The 16,489-nt window shown below is 39.2% G+C and overlaps 1 protein-coding gene across 2 annotated transcripts in view; it reads right to left on the bottom strand.

Annotated features, from left to right (window-relative positions):
• FBXO31 (F-box protein 31) overlaps positions 1-16,088 on the bottom strand; it is a 208,460-nt gene extending 192,372 nt beyond the window's left edge. For both annotated transcript variants that reach the window (XM_053701143.1, XM_053701133.1), the window contains exon 1: positions 15,599-16,088. In XM_053701143.1, coding sequence (XP_053557118.1) covers positions 15,599-15,914 — 316 coding nt within the window. In that variant the 5' untranslated portion in view covers positions 15,915-16,088. The remainder of the gene's footprint in view (positions 1-15,598) is intronic.
• Positions 16,089-16,489: the final 401 nt, after the last annotated feature.

Consider the following 16,489-nt stretch of genomic DNA (forward strand, 5'->3'; position numbering starts at 1 on the left):
CTTCATAAATCACCTAGATGTTATTACAATAGGTAACTAAAGGAACTCCTTAAATCTCCCAATGTTCTGAGGGGAGATTAAGGACCAGGTGAACACTAATATTTCTTCTGTGTTAAAATATACTGATTTATGTTCTGCTGTGGACACACAATGGCCTACTTTTTTCCATTTAGAGTCTTAACACGACTGTTAGGTCTTATGATTATCACTTGCTAATCAATTTTCTGTTGTCCAAATTAAAATGTTTATATATAAAAAGAGGTGCCACTCACGGCTTCTTACATCTCCTATTGTTTAGGATCTAATGTTGTTTACGGGCTCTAGGACATGCCTTTTGTATTAGATGCATGAGACTTGATGTATGAAGATAGGCGTGTTGCCATGACATTTATAAGATCTTATAAAGGTGAGCCTGTGAGGTTACTATTTATTTCTCAGGATACTATTTTTTTTTTAGGACGGGGTGGTTGATTTAAAATAATAATAATAAAAAAAAGCTTACAAAGATTGTTTTTTTATATGGAATATTAAGAATTAAGGGTGTTTTTAATATTTGCCTTGTCTAAGAGCACTTCACACATGCCCCCAGAGGCAGAACTTTTTTTCATTTTCTGCGATGAGATTTTTTTTAGTGAACATTTTTCTGCAGTGTAAGAAGCTGGTGTTGCTGTGTTTTTTGCCCTTACTCGGTGTGCATGAGGACAGGTTCATGTACAGCCTGTGTATACAACATATACACACACCCACACACCATACACACATACACACCATATATACACACACACACCATATACACACACACTATATACACACACACACACACACACCATATATACACACACCATATACACACACACACCATATACACACACACTATATACACAAACACCATATATACACACACAGCCACACCATATACACACACACCATATACACAGTGGTATACTAAATAAAGTCTTTGATGGCTACAAACAGAACACAATGTTGGAATCTCACTGTAGAACCTATGAAAATGACTAAACTAACTCATCTATTCTCAAATAGAGACACAGCTAATATCTGGAGCTCCTGAGGACTGGATACCCTATTTTACCAAATATGAGTCAATATTAATCTATACAATTTCCATGCAGACGTGCTCTTTGGCTTAATGCTTATTTTTATGTATATGTGCACATGGGCATCTGGATGGGAAGGAGACATATGCCTCCCACTGGAATTTTGTTCTCTGTATATTAAAAAAAACTCACTTTATTAACTTTTTTATATCAATGAGACTTTAGAAAAAAAAAAAAATGTGTACAAAAAGCAAATTTATCATGCTGCATATTATGCCACTGAACTGATTTTTTAGGGCATTTTATTTTTTTGTTTCCTCTCATTACATACCTTTTTTTTTCTCTGAGAACCCATGTATGTGCATATTAATTACCAATAAGTGAATACAGAGCATCTTTAAATCCCTTTCATTAAGGATTATTGTTTTTTTTCTAGGTGCAAAGAGAGAGACACACCACTTGTATAAGTGGTGTACTGTTTTTCAGTTAATCGGCACTGATAGAATAACACCTGAATCCCTCAACACAAACATATGCTCCTCAATGAAACATTCTTTAATAAAATCCCAGTGTTTGCTGTCCCTTTACTCTAAGAACAATCTCCTCTTGTGACATTTCCCCCATAAATTCCCTGATGATAACAATTTTACCTCTATTATTATGTTTTTTGCTACTTCATTATCAACTAGTTGAATGCAGATCCCATGCTACTGAAGTACAGTGGAGCAATCTACATACGGCTAACTACCTAGTCTCACCGTTTCCATGGGCTCTTTTGCACAGACCTGCCCCTGTCTAAGTCCTGCACGCATCTACTACTACAGCATATTCTTGGAGACCGGCAATGTGCGCTCTATGACTCAGCGGCGTATCACCTGCGGCACGTCTTAGGACTAAGATTTACATTCCATGGGCTCATTACACAGACCTGCCCCTGCATTAATAATTCAATAGCGCCGAGCGGTGGTGCAGCGGTAGTGTGAGAAGATGGCTGAGTGAGAGCAGGAAAAGAAGCTAGCGTACAACAAATCTTTACAATGCACACATCTTTTACTGCAGCGCATCGCATAATTCTTGGAGACCGGCAATGTGTGCTGTATGCCTCAGTGGCTTATCACCTACGGCACGCACTATGATTTACATTCTGTGGGCTCATTACACAAACCTGCCCCTGCATTAGTGTACAGCATGTGTAACCTCATCACCCACTTGCACAGCATTTCTCCGGTATATGGGATCTTGCAAGTCACCATGCTGTACACTGATGCAGGGGCAGGTCTGTGTAATGAGCCCACGGAATGTAAATCGTAGTCCTAAGACGTGCCGTAGGTGATACGCCGCTGAGGCATACAGCACACATTGCCGTTCTCCAAGAATTATGCTATGCGATGCGCTGCAGTAGGAGATGTGTGCAATGTAAAGATTTGTTGTGCGCTAGCTTCTTTTCCTGCTTTCACTCAGCCCTCTTCTCACACTACCGCCGCACCACCGCTCAGCACTATTGAATAACACAATAATAACAATAAAAATTAAAAAAGCTTTTACTCCTTCTGCTTGCCCGCAGCAGGGCTAAAGGTAAAAAAAAAAACACATGCCCTGTGCCGAGAACTAACTTACCTCGCAGTCGCAGAAGCCGTTCTGGCGGGTAAAAGTAGCAATAATGATATTGCATCTAAAAAAGTATCAATTTTGGAGCAGAGCAGCCATTAGCCAATAATTTCAAAGTACTGTCTGCACTAAAGCACTGACCAAAAAAAAAAAAAATCCTGTTGAAGAAAAAATTCTTTGCTTAACAGACCTGGCCATTCTTTCTGCAGGCAGGCTCCACTTTCTGCGATAATATCGCAGATCGCACTATGTTCTGCCTTGGGGCACATGCCTAGACTACCCTAAGAAGCGATTTCTCACGGAACCTATATAGTTCACCTGAGCTCTCTCCTCTTCACAGAGATGTGGGCTTGTGCCTGGCAACCTAGATTATCCTCCTGAGTGCAGGCTTCTTCTTGCTGTATGCGGAGTGTGGACAGAAAAGAGGGGCAGAAAGAGCTGTCTCAAATGTATGATACTAAGGTACTAAGGGCAGTGAGTTTGGTTTTTAAAAGTCCTATTGTCTATTCTGTATATAAAAGATGTGATAATGTGATGTGTATATATATATATATATATATATATATATATATATATATATATATATATATATAAATGGAAGAGTAGAAGCAGTGCTAGTGGCCAGCCAAACTGTGAGTAGTACTAATGTGTAAACACATGTAATATGTGAGCAGCAGAGCAATGATCTACAAAAAAGCCTGCATACAGATCCAGAAATAACCAGATCACTACACCTCCACTTGATACATTGAATATCTGATGTTGATACAATTAGTAAATATAATTAGGTAAAAACAAATAAGGGCAGTCCGTCGGACAGAATATCTAATATGTATCCCTTGGCACAGTTCCAATGATTCCCCACGGTGTGCAGCTCAGTCCATGTACAGATTTACCTTTTCAGGAGAGGGTCCTCCACAAGTAGTCTATAGAACAGAGAAAAGACAAGCGCACAGGGGGTGCACCTAGTACAATAAGTTTCAAACTTCTTAGCCTCAAAATAAAGAAATGAAGCACTCTCACATGATTCTACCTAAAACTTGTGAGGTATGTGTCAAGCCCTTGAAATATGGTTATAGATTACCCTCTTTGGAAAAGCGATCTTTATGGATTCTTGAGTTACTTCAGATGATCTTAGATAGTGTGCGTACACCCTTAGATGCAGAGGCTGCAAAAAGCCTTTTTGATAACAGGAGATGACAGAACCAAGATCAAATATATACAAGGGTTTATTAATATATTTCCACAGTAAGTCTAAATAGCCAATCAGCGGTTGCGGTTAAGTTTCTGCATTTAGTGCCGATTTGGCTTGTGCTGTTAACAGTGTTTGCATATGTTTATCTATATATTTTACTGTGTTTAATTGGTCTTTTGTGACCGTTCTGTTTTAAGACTTACTGTGGAAATATATTAATAAACCCTTGTATATATTTGGGCCTGGTTCTGTCATCTCCTGTTATCAAGAAGGCTTTTTGCAGCCTCTGCATCTAAGGGTGTAGGCACACTATCTAAGATCATCTGAAGTAACTCAAGGATCCATAGAGATTGCTTTTCCAAAGAGGGTCATCTATAACCATATTTCAAGGGCGTGACACATACCTCACAAGTTTGAGGGGGAATCACGTGAGTGTGCGTCATTTATTTTGAGGATAAGAAGTTTGAAACTTATTGTGTGTGTGTGTATGTATATATATTTTATTTAGTGAAAATTAAAAATATATAAATAATAATAATAATATTGATTATTGGTCCAAAAATATCTTGAAGTGGGCAGAGCCATTTGAGGGGCTGGGTTTTATATCAAGGGGTGTGGTCTAATGCCCTACCATTTTCAAATTTCACCAACCGCCACTGCCTAGGAAGATGACAATATCTCAAAATTTGGAAGAGACAATATATGCATAATGGATGGGCTGTGATTTGTACAATATTTCCGCTACTTTACAAAAAAAGTGTGATGATATAGATGGTCTGAAATCTCAGACAAGGTCCAGTAATTTGTCAAAACATCCTCAATTTTGGGTTTGCAATAGTTGTCCTTTATATAATAAAACCACAGTGCAACTAAGGCCTTATATTCTACAGTTCAAACAGATGAATCCCTCTAGCACGCTGAAAGATATTTGTTTGCCTAAAAAAAAATAGAGAGAAAATAAAAAAAACTTCAGCTTGCAATTGTATTGCAAATTACAGGTGGTTTCCAACCTTCCTTTTCTAGGAAAGGTAACTGTGACAACTATGAAAGAGGCTGCAACTGGAAGCCTATCTCAAAATGCATAAACACAACTATAATGCAGCCTAATTTAAATACAGGGAAATCAGAGAAACAGACCAGAGTCAGGGGACCTGTTTTGTGCCAATATTAATCAAGGATGAACTAAGAAGCACAATAATTAGCTGGTATAAATCTTACTTTACTCGCAGATCACAGGGGATCTCTTCAAGTGTATGCTCACCCAGACCTGTCATCTAGCGTGTCTCAAGTCTCTATTTACCACTAATCTTACCACACGTAATAATTGGTTTTGGCCATGTCTATAATAGGAGTATTACAAGAGAAAATATTAACTGCCATGAGAGTGATTTCAACCTGGGAACAGGACAGTGAAGTATTCACTGTCTAGAGATATTTGGACTTTATAACATCTTAAGCAGTCTTATATTTTATAAAGACATCACAGATGTAAATGAGTAAAGCAGCATCCATTTAATGACAGCGTTACTTCCATAATTTTATCACTGGTTCCAAGGCTGCTCTGTGGTCTTTTTTTATATATATTCTTTATAGCATGGCCTAGTACTCACGGCAACCTTTGAACCACCGGGGTGCACATCAAAGAGATCCTGCATAATTCACAGATCCAACATATCGCAAAAAGGAAGGCACTCGCCGGGTTTAATAAGGATAAAGTTTTATTCCTTATGAAGTAACGGTAAAACTCCGAAACATTACTTCATAAGGAATAAAACTTTATCCTTATTAAACCCGGCGAGTGCCTTCCTTTTTGCGATATATATATATATATATACACACAAATACACACACGCACATATACACATATATACACACAAACACATACTCGCACATATACACATATATACACACAAACACATACTCGCACATATACACATATATACACACAAACACATACTATCTAATAAAAATGATTCATAGAAATATAATAAGTTATAAGAGTTAAAAAGCTATATTGTATACTTATTTGAATGGGAAGTATACATGTATGTACACATGTGTACTTATGTTTATATGTGTGTATATATGTATACAAACATACATAATAAAGATTACATAAAGATTTTAACGCTGCTAATCTGGCATGTTTCAGACTATGAGTTTGCCAAGACCCATCCTTTTCCAATCTATAAGACCCTGTCCAGTCCGAGTCTGTTCCTGGCTACCCATACAAATTCTACCTCTGCATCATTTTGCAGCAGTGGCTTTCAAAGTGTGAGGCGCCAGAGCATATAAGGCAGTGTTGCTTAACTCCAGTCCTCAAGACCCTTAACAGGCCAGATATTCATTATAGCTTAACTAGAGCACATGTGAAATAATCAGCTGATCAGTAACCATGGTTACTAACCGGCTCTCACCCTTCAGATGATTATTTCACCTGTGCTCTTGTTAAGATAAAATTAAAATCTGGTCTGTTAAGGGTCCTGAGGACTGGAGTTGAGAAACACTGATATAAGGGGAGGCGCATAAGCAGCAGCTCACTTTGGCAAAACATAGAATTTTTTTTTTTAAGAGCCAACAATGACACTTACCATGTTGTGGTGGAATAAGGCAGGGTGATGTAGGTGGCAGAAAGGCAATAAGGCCAAAATCGCTCAGCGACTGTATTGCATTTATTGTCTTGATTAGTAACTTGCATTTAACACAGAAGTAACAGAGTTGAAATGTGAGTGAACCTATAGCAAATCACAACCTTCTTGATAGCGCTGTTCACTTTACTGAAGCACTCTCCTGCGCTGAATAAAGCTGGAGCATGCTACAGTAAAGTGAACAGCATTATCGAGAGTTGTGAATTGCCAAAAACCTGTGAGAGTACCTTTTTCAAAATAGCATAAGAAGAGGGAACGGGGGGCTGCTTTGGGGTAAAAAATTTTTTTTAGAACATTTGCTTTGTTCCCATGATATCCTTTGATGAATATACCTAGGTAGTTGTCTGAGCCCTACATGACAGAAGATAGTGCTGACATCTAGTGCTCTTGCAAATGGATAATATTCTGGCAAAGCTACTCGTTTATAGTGCTCCAGAAATGAGAAGTCTCCTAAGCTTACATTCCTGCTTTTCAACAAAAGATACAGAGAAGAAAAATGAATAGAGTAAATTAGGAAGTTGATTAAATAAAATGTTCTATCTGAATCATGAAAGAAAAATGTGGGTTTCATATCTCTTTTAAAAGCAAAAAATAATATCCACTATCAACTGAAGCACTTTCTAGTGATCTACTCTTCATCACTGCGATTTCAACTCTCTTTTTGCAAAGTGGCACACAATTTATATTAATTATCACTATTGATTTGAGAGGTGGAGTGGATGGTTTAGTTGGGAACTGATCCGTTCCCTAGGGAAAACACATTTCAAAAAGCTTTCTTGGAACATGCAGACATTTGAGAGTGCTTATTATTATCCATGTCATTGCTAACATATGTGTCACTTATTAGAAGTACATGCTAATCACATAAAGGTTTAATCCAATTTAAAAGTTAGCAAAAAAATATATAAATATTTATATTTTCTTCTAATAATTGCCAAGTTGTTGGACAATAATGGATTGAAAGCTAAAAGGTTATTCATCTTGAAATAAGGATCCATTTTTAAAGTGAAAGTAAACTTTGGTGAATGAAAGCCCGTTTTTTAAAAATACTATTAAAAACAGGGGCACTTTCATTCATCAAAGTATACAAAGCAGCCGTTTTGATTAAAAAAAACTTACCTTTTTTTCTTTTCACAGCCAGAGCAGCTTCCCCCTCCAGGAAATCCTCTCTTCACAAGTCAGCAATGACTAATCCGGCTTCCTCCAATCATGGCTTTCCCCCTAGGGTAGTCATTGCCTGAGGCAAGGCTGTGATTGGAGGAAGCCGGATTAGTCATTGCTGACGTGTGAAGACTTTTCCAGGAGGGGGAAGCTGCTCTGGCTGTGAAAAGAAAAAAAGGTAAGTTTTTAATCAAAATGGCTGCTTTGTATACTTTGAGGAATGAAAGTGCCCCTGTTTTTAATAGTATTTTTTTTAAAAAAAAACGGGCTTTCATTCATCAAAGTTTACCTTCACTTTAATTAATGAAGCAGGAGGCTGTAAATATTCATGGCTGTAATGTTTAATTTTGGTAAATGAATTCTATTAATCCATATACAATTCATGCAGCTGGGGATGTCTCGCCTAACCCAGGTCCACCCTCTGCTTCCCTCAGATCAATACCCCAAATGACACCACATACACCTTGCACACGTAACCCTATAAACCTCATTAACTGCACCTCTATTAGTACACCCCAATTCTCGTGTGCCCTTTGGAATGCACGCTCAGTATGCAATAAGCTTACATCTATTCACGACCTATTTATTTCACTTCACTTAACCTGTTAGCACTCACTGAAACTTGGCTTTCCTCCTCTAACACAACTGCTGTAGCCTCTCTGTCCTATGGTTGGCCTGCACTTCAGTCACACTCCCAGGCCTGGAGACAAACAAGGAGGAGGAGTAGGAATTCTCCTGTCTCCACACAGTACCTTTCACTGCATTCCTTCACCCCCCTCTCTTTCCTTCTCATCTTTTGAAGTTCACGCTATCCGCCTCTTCTCCCCTATAGCTCTTCGTGTTGCAGTTATCTATCGGGCCCCCTGGCCCAGCATCACAATTTCTGGACCACTTTGAAGCCTGGCTTCCACATTTTCTCTCTTCTAATGTCCCTTCTCTCATCTTAGGGGACTTCAACATACCCCTTGATAAGCCTAACACGCCTGCTGCCTCTAAACTTCTATCCCTTACCACCTCTTTAGGCCTGTCCCAGTGGACAACATCTCCAACACATTGTGAAGGCAACTCCATAGACCTGGTCTTCACAAATCTCTGTGCTGTTTCCAACTCCCTTAACTTCCCCTTTACTCTCTCTGACCACCATCTATTAACTTTCTCTCTCACTCTACCTGCTACATCTTTGCAAGCCCCCAAAAAACTGCTACCTCACAGGAATTTAAATGACTTGGATCTCCCAGACTTTTATACTCAAATGAGTCCTCTGCTCTCTGACATTTCATCTCTCTCTTGTCCAAACCTTGTGACTCTACAGTATAATTCGGCACTAAAATCAACACTTGACAAAACTGCACCCTCCATTCTTCGACGTACATCAATCACTCGACGGCAACTGTGGCACACTAAACAGACCAGATATCTTCAGCGATGCTCACGGGTCCCTGAACGGCAGTGGAGGAAATCACGCACCTTTGCTGATTTCCAACATTATAAATTCACCCTTAAGTCCTACAACTCTGCGCTCAGCCTGGCAAAACAAGTCTATTTCTCCTCCCTTGTGTCATCTCACGCATCCAACCCCAGAAAACTGTTGTCAACCTTTAACTCCCTTCTACGTCCGCCTGCCCCCCCGCCCACTACCAACCTCACTGCTCAAATTATTGCTGATCACTTCAAAAATAAAATTGACAATTAGAAAAGAGATCTGCACCTCGCACCACGCAAACCCAGCGATCCTACCCACCCCTTCTATTAACAAAAAACTATGCTTTTTCCCTCCTGTAACAGAGGAAGAAGTCTCTGCACTCCTATCCTCGGCTCATCTCACAACCTGCCCACTTGACCCTATTCCTTCACGACTTATTCCCTCTCTCTCTGCTTCACTATGCCCTACCTTAACTCATCTCTTTAACCAATCTCTCACTGCTGGCACATTTCCTGACACTTTCAAGCATGCTTCAATCATACCAATCCTAAAAAAGCCCTCGCTTGACCCCTCCACGCCTTCTAACTATCGACCGGTCTCCTTGCTTCCCTTTGCTTCAAAATTATTAAAACGACTAGTCTATAATCGGCTAACTCAATTTCTCACAACTAACTCCTTACTTGATCCACTACAATCTGGTTTCCGCCCTAAACACTCAACAGAAACCGCTCGTGCTAAAGTAACAAATGACCTGTTATCAGCCAAAGCAAAAGGCCATTACTCCTTACTAATTCTTCTTGACCTGTCCGCAGCTTTTGATACAGTTGACCATCCTCTCCTCCTAAAAATACTACATTAATATGGCATCCGAGACTCAGCCCTCTCCTGGTTTGCATCATATCTTTCAAACCGCTCGTTTTCAGTTTCCTTTAACAACATATCTTGTGATCCTATGCCTCTCTCAGTTGGAGTACCGCAAGGCTCTGTCTTGGGTCCCTTGCTTTTCTCTCTTTATACATCCTGCCTTGGAAAACTTATAGCCTCCTTTGGATTCCAGTACCACCTATATGCTGATGATACCCAAATCTATTTTTCCTCTCCTGATATCTCTCCCTCTTTACTCAACCAGATTTTTGACTGCCTCTCTGCAATTTTCTCTTGGATGTCCTCACACTACCTCCAACTCAATCTGTCCAAAACTGAGCTGCTTCTTATCCCCCCCTCTTTGAGACATCCGACACCTGACATTTCTCTGATGGTTGGAGACTCTATTCTCAACACCTCACCCCAGGCCCGTTGCCTTGGGGTCACACTAGACTCAGAACTCACATTCAACCCACATATACAAACGCTTACCAAATCCTGCCGTTCACACTTACGCAACATTTCCAGAATTCGTCCCTTCCTTACTCAAAAAAAACTACAAAAATACTTATTCATTCCCTCATCCTGTCACGCATTGATTATTGCAATCTACTCTTAATTGGCCTTCCAAAACACCACCTCTCCTCCCTCCAATCTATTATGAATGCTTCTGCTAGACTCATCCACCTAAGTCACTGATCTACATCAGCTGCTCCGCTCTGCCAGTCTCTACACTGGCTCCCCATACACTCCAGAATACAATTTAAAGTATTAGCCCTAACTTACAAAGCACTTAACAGTCTAACTCCCAACTATATTTCCTCTCTCATCGTGAAATACTCCCCATCCCGTCCTCTTCGATCAACCTCTGACCTACGTCTCTACACTCCTGTTATCTCTACATCCCACTCCCGCCTCCAAGACTTCGCACGTGCTGCTCCTGTTCTCTGGAACTCTCTACCCCGCTCCATAAGACTATCTCCAACCTTGTATAGCTTCAGACGATCCTTGAAAACCCACCTATTCAGAGAGGCTTACCATCTCTCCTCCATCCTGCATCCGAACCAAGCTAATACATGTACATGAACTGCCTGACTCACTGCTGCAAATACAACCGATGTAACAAGCTACCCCAACCTTATGTCTCTGCACCCTAAACCTATAGACTGTGAGCTCTCCGGAGCAGGGCCCTCTTCCTCATGTGCTAGATTTGTTTAGTCTTGTTATGCTTTGTATTGTATCACAAATCTTTGTCATTGTATACCCCTATCATTGTACCCAGCGCTACGGAATTAGGCGGCGCTATACAAATAAATGATAATAATAATGCTCTCCCAGAGGTTTCTGTAAGATTATTTGGGGCATTTTTTTCTATAGAAAATATCACATATTCTTGGTTTTGTAGTTCTCAAGACTGTAAAAAAAAAAACTAACATGCCTCTTCTTCAGAGCAAAAATGTTATAAAATAAACCTACAAAGTTGAGAACATTTTCTTTCCTTATTCAGACAAAGCACACAATTTTTACAAAGTTTCCAATTTACTTCTATTATCAAATTGTCTTCATTCACTTGATATCCTTTGTTGGAGGAGCAGTGATGTCTTACTGGGAGCTCATGAACACATTGGCACGGGCCTGTCACAAGAGGCATAACATGTGCAGCCACATTTATCTGCAACTCTATGTAGTGCTTTGTTTTCTAAGCCCACTAAGGTATGCTTTTCAACAAAGGAAGAAAACCTAATAATAAAAGTAAATTAGAAAGTTGGTTAAAATGTACATGCTGTATCTGAATCATAAAAGTTTATTTTTTAATTTAAAATTACCCTTTAAATGCCATAAGAATTGTTTAATTAAGTTGCATGGGTTCCTATAACCTATTTGTACAAATTGAGCTTTTCCTCAAAACACCAAAATGAGTGAATGGAGACCTGGAAAGCATAATGTAGTTATGTGCAGGTCAGTGCTACTCAATCTTATAATCATCTAAGAGCAGTCACGGCAAAAATAAAGACTACCAACAGCTTTGGTCTGAAAATTTGCTAACAAAGTAATAATTGTAAATGCTTTAAAAAAAAATAAAAAAATAATGATATTATAGATATTTTTGAATTGCGTTGCAGAGTTTAACTGCTGACATGAACCATTCATACATTAACAAATTGACTTGTGTCCATTAAGTATATTTTGCTTATAAGCTTTAAGCAGATTCTCCCCACCTGGCTAGTTACTGTTGTACGTAGTGCGCAAGTACACATTTAACACACTAAAAACAGGGTTGTAAAATAGTTTACACAATAAAAAAATTATTTTATTTTTTCTGGACGTAATAAACTTAGTTTTGCCTTAGTGCATGAGCTGCCTCTAATATGTACAAAGGAGTCTGAGAGATGTAAATTAGTTTTGTACATATACAAAAATATTTGTGAATGTTAAATTGATCACTTGAGGTCACAAAGCAATCCTTTAAAACTAGCTTGTTGCAGTTGCTAAGCAACATACTCAGATGCTCATATTCCTCTAAATATTTCCAAGTTGCTGGATGTTAATTGAAATTGGGGGAGGGTTACAATTAACACCTTTAAAATATTGTGCAGATGTAAAAAGGAAAGTCTGTGCACCTGGGCACAAACCGGAAGCTGATGTCACTTTACAACAGCCGAAAATAACACTTTACAGTATGAAAATATATGAAATTCAATTTTTTTTTCGTTCACGATTCAGATAGAGAATGCAATATTAAGCAACTTTCTAATTTACTCCTATTATCATTTTTTTCTTCATTCTCTTTTTATCTTTATTGGAAAAGCAGAAATGTAAGCTTAGGAGCCGGACGATTTTTGCTGTTCAGCACCTGGGTAGCGCTTGTTGATTGGTGCTGCTTTTTTAAATAAAGAAACCAAGAGAACAAATAAAAATTAATAATAGGAGTAAATTAGAAAGTTGCGTAAAATTGCATGCTCTATCATGAAAAAAAAATGTAGTTTCATATCCCTTTAAAGTGACTGCTTTTTAAATAAAGATACCAAGAGAACATAGAAAAACTGATAATAGGGGTAAATGAAAAAGTTGCTTAAAATTGCATGCGCTCTCTGAATCATGAAAGAAAAAAAAAAAATATGTGGGTTTAGTATCCCTTTAATGCTGCCGTTTCTCTACATTCCTTACCTCAGATGCCTTAGCATATCTATCCCAAACTTTTTCCTCTGTACTTACCTATGTTAACAAGCTCAACTAACTTGTACATAACCTAGTGAAAAAAAATAATATACAAATCTTATAGTAACCGGCAGGACCTTTAACTCCTTTTTTTTTTTATTAATGGAATCACCTTTTGCTTTGTTTACTCTTAATTATGCACCTAATACTTTAGTCCTGTGCCATATGTTGATGCTTTATACACAAATTATACGAGTTCTTTTTCAGGGATACCACTGTTGCACAATAATCCCACTAATGACACAATCCCTCCATTACCCTTCTAGTGAAATCAGGGGTTTACCTGGAAATAACAGGGAGAAATGTGTCATTGTAAAACTTCACTGCTCCCCTCATCCCCATAGTGTTTCACTAAATGTATATCTGTGTGTATATAAGGAAGACAGTGGTACTCTTACAACCCTATAGTTTTGTAACCAGCTCAGTTGGCTCTTGATGAGAGTTTCGCCACAGCAATACCACTTGTGTGCAAATGTTGTACATGACATTGCCAATAGGGAGCAAATTATTTTTAACCCCTTGAATGTCAGCTAAAACTGCAACAAAATGTTTTTAAAAAATCATAATTCAGCCCTCTTCAGGATCCAAGAGATTTACCCAAGCCCATAATTCTATCATTTTTTATTTATATTGATTTTTTTTTATTACATGTTTGCAATGGGTTTCCCAGGAGGTGTAAGATCACAGCAAATAAAAGATCTTCACCTATGACTTCCCAGCCAACTAAATACATGTATTTAAAGAAGTGTGATTTTAGAATGAAAAAAGAAAAAGAAAACTACCTTATTTTACATAATAAAATAAATATCACAGTGGCACATTATTAAAGGGACAGTCTATACCAGAATTTGTATTGTTTTAAAATATAGATACTTCCTTTATTACCCCCACCTCCTAATACAACTTTTTTGTCAGCTCAAGACTTTGCCAGCCACTTCAATAACAAAATCGACTCCATCAGAAACCAAATTAGTTCTTAACATACTTCCATTCTCTCACCCCCTCAAATGCTCACAATCAACCACAACCCACATAGCCATACAGTTAGCTCTTTCTCCCCTGTTACCGAGGAAGAAGTTTCTGCACTTATACTGCGCTCTCACCTTGACCCTATCCCCTCATAGCTACTCCCCTCCCTCTCTGCTACCCTTACCCCTATACTCACACACACTTTCAACCTCTCCCTCAGCACCGGTATAGTTCCCTCATCTCTGAAACTTGCACTGGTCACACCTATCCTCAAAAAAAAAAACCTTCTCTTGATCCAACCTCCCCATCCAACTACTGGCCTATTTCCCTACTCCCTCTTGCCTCAAAGCTTCTCGAAAAGCTAGTATATGCACGCCTAACCCATTGCCTTACCTTAACTCCTAGGTAACTGCACGGGCGTGAGCACAATGTTATCTATATGGCACACAAACTAATGCCCTCTAGTTGTGAAAAACTGTCAAAATGCATTCAGACAAGAGGCAGCCTTCAAGGGTTAAGAAATTAGCAAAATGAGCCTACCTAGGTTTAGCTTTCAACTAAGAATACCAAGAGAACAAAGCAAAATTGGATGATAAAAGTAAATTGGAAAGTTGTTTAAAATTACATGCCCTATTTGTGACTAGACTGTCCCTTTAAGGCATCACTGGGTCTTACATGTGATGTAATAAATGTTCTTACAAACTCAGAATGTGGAAGTGAAGGTGGAGAGATGAGACCATCTGGACCAGCATGCCTGGTAGCAACTATGAGTGAAACAAAGTATTCAAATGGCACTATGCCTTTAGGACCCTTTCCGCAAAATAAGTATTATCTATACCATTTCTGAGGGCACTATGTTCCTCTGATCTCCCTAGTAACACAATTTTGCCCTTTAGAACTTCCAGAGGCTACAGCACTACTCTCCAAAAAAAAACACTGACCTCCCTGACAGACAAGTCCGAACACAGTCATTTAGAAAAGTGTATTCAATTATTTTACTACAACTTACACTATTCAAATATATAGGAATTATTTTAGATAAATCATATTATAAGCTTTTCTAAAGGATTGTGATAGACCACATAGTATTTCACTTTATATCACATTAAAGGGTTAGTAAAGTCAAAATTAAAATTAGTATCCTTTATTAAAGAGTAAAACTGGGTAGACTCATAAGAGCTCAGGAGTGTGCACGTGTCTTTAGTATTCTAGCACAGCAGTGTTTCGCAACATTATTTGTAGCTTTGTTATATCATGTTACAAAACACTGCTGCCATAGAGTACTAAAGACACGTGCACACTCCTGAGCTCTTATGCACTACCTATTATCCCCACCTCTACCTGTAAAACAACTGCTCTTTAGGAGGAGCTATTTCTCTCTGATGACAAGGAATCCACACCTGGCTCTTTCTATTGGCATTTTTGCTGTTTATACCCATTGTCCAGGCCTCACCCTGCGTGCAGCGCCTCTTCCAGATAGTGTCAGTAGTGAGGATCTGGCGGAACTTCTTGCAGACCCTGGCCAGCTTAGGTAGGTCGGTTCCCGGCAGTGAAGAGAAGATCTCGACCAAGATCTCAGGTGGGAGCTGCAGCAGTGAACGTGGTCTCCGCGGTACCTGCCCAACGGAGGTCACCCCAGCCTCGATCCGTACTTCATCCTCCTCCATCTCCGGATCGGTGTCCGGATCGCTCGCTGTACCTCTCCGCTGTTGCCTCCTCCGGCATCCTCCAGACTGCCCCACACCACACAACCTGGCACACACCGCCATCACGGGACAGCCCAAAGAGAGGTCGTGAGGCCTCCCCTAAACAGTCACTGACAGACCGGGTGCACGCTTACTGTCAGACCGCGGCTTCTGTCATTACTAGGCCGGAAACACACCTCCTGACAGATGGAAGATTTCCCCAATACTATAGTAGAAAGCTTCAATGGACCATCCCACAAACAAAAATGACATCTCGGACCACGCCTTCTGTCAAACCGGGGCTTCTCCCATTTTTAGGCCGCAGCTACACCTAGTGACTTCATAGGGAACCTCCCCCAAACATACAGTGAACAGCCCTCCCAGGCTCCCACTACAGCCCCGGCTAGTTCCCAAGAACAGTTAGCCATGAACATAGAGCAATACTTGTAGCCTCTTAAAATAAGGTTTGCATTTATTTTTAACAGCCAATGGATTCAAAGTTTTAAGATAAATAAACTTCGAGGGAAAAATAGTACTATCTCGATTAGTAATCATTTTATTTTCACATTATCTCTCAGTAAGCGAGCCAGATATATGTAGCCAATTCCATGTAGAGGATATTTTTAATAGTATTATTTGAATATGCATTTTTATTTCTT

Source organism: Bombina bombina, chromosome 1 (assembly GCF_027579735.1).
Source record: "Bombina bombina isolate aBomBom1 chromosome 1, aBomBom1.pri, whole genome shotgun sequence".
In the NCBI taxonomy this organism is placed as follows: Eukaryota; Metazoa; Chordata; class Amphibia; order Anura; family Bombinatoridae; genus Bombina; species Bombina bombina.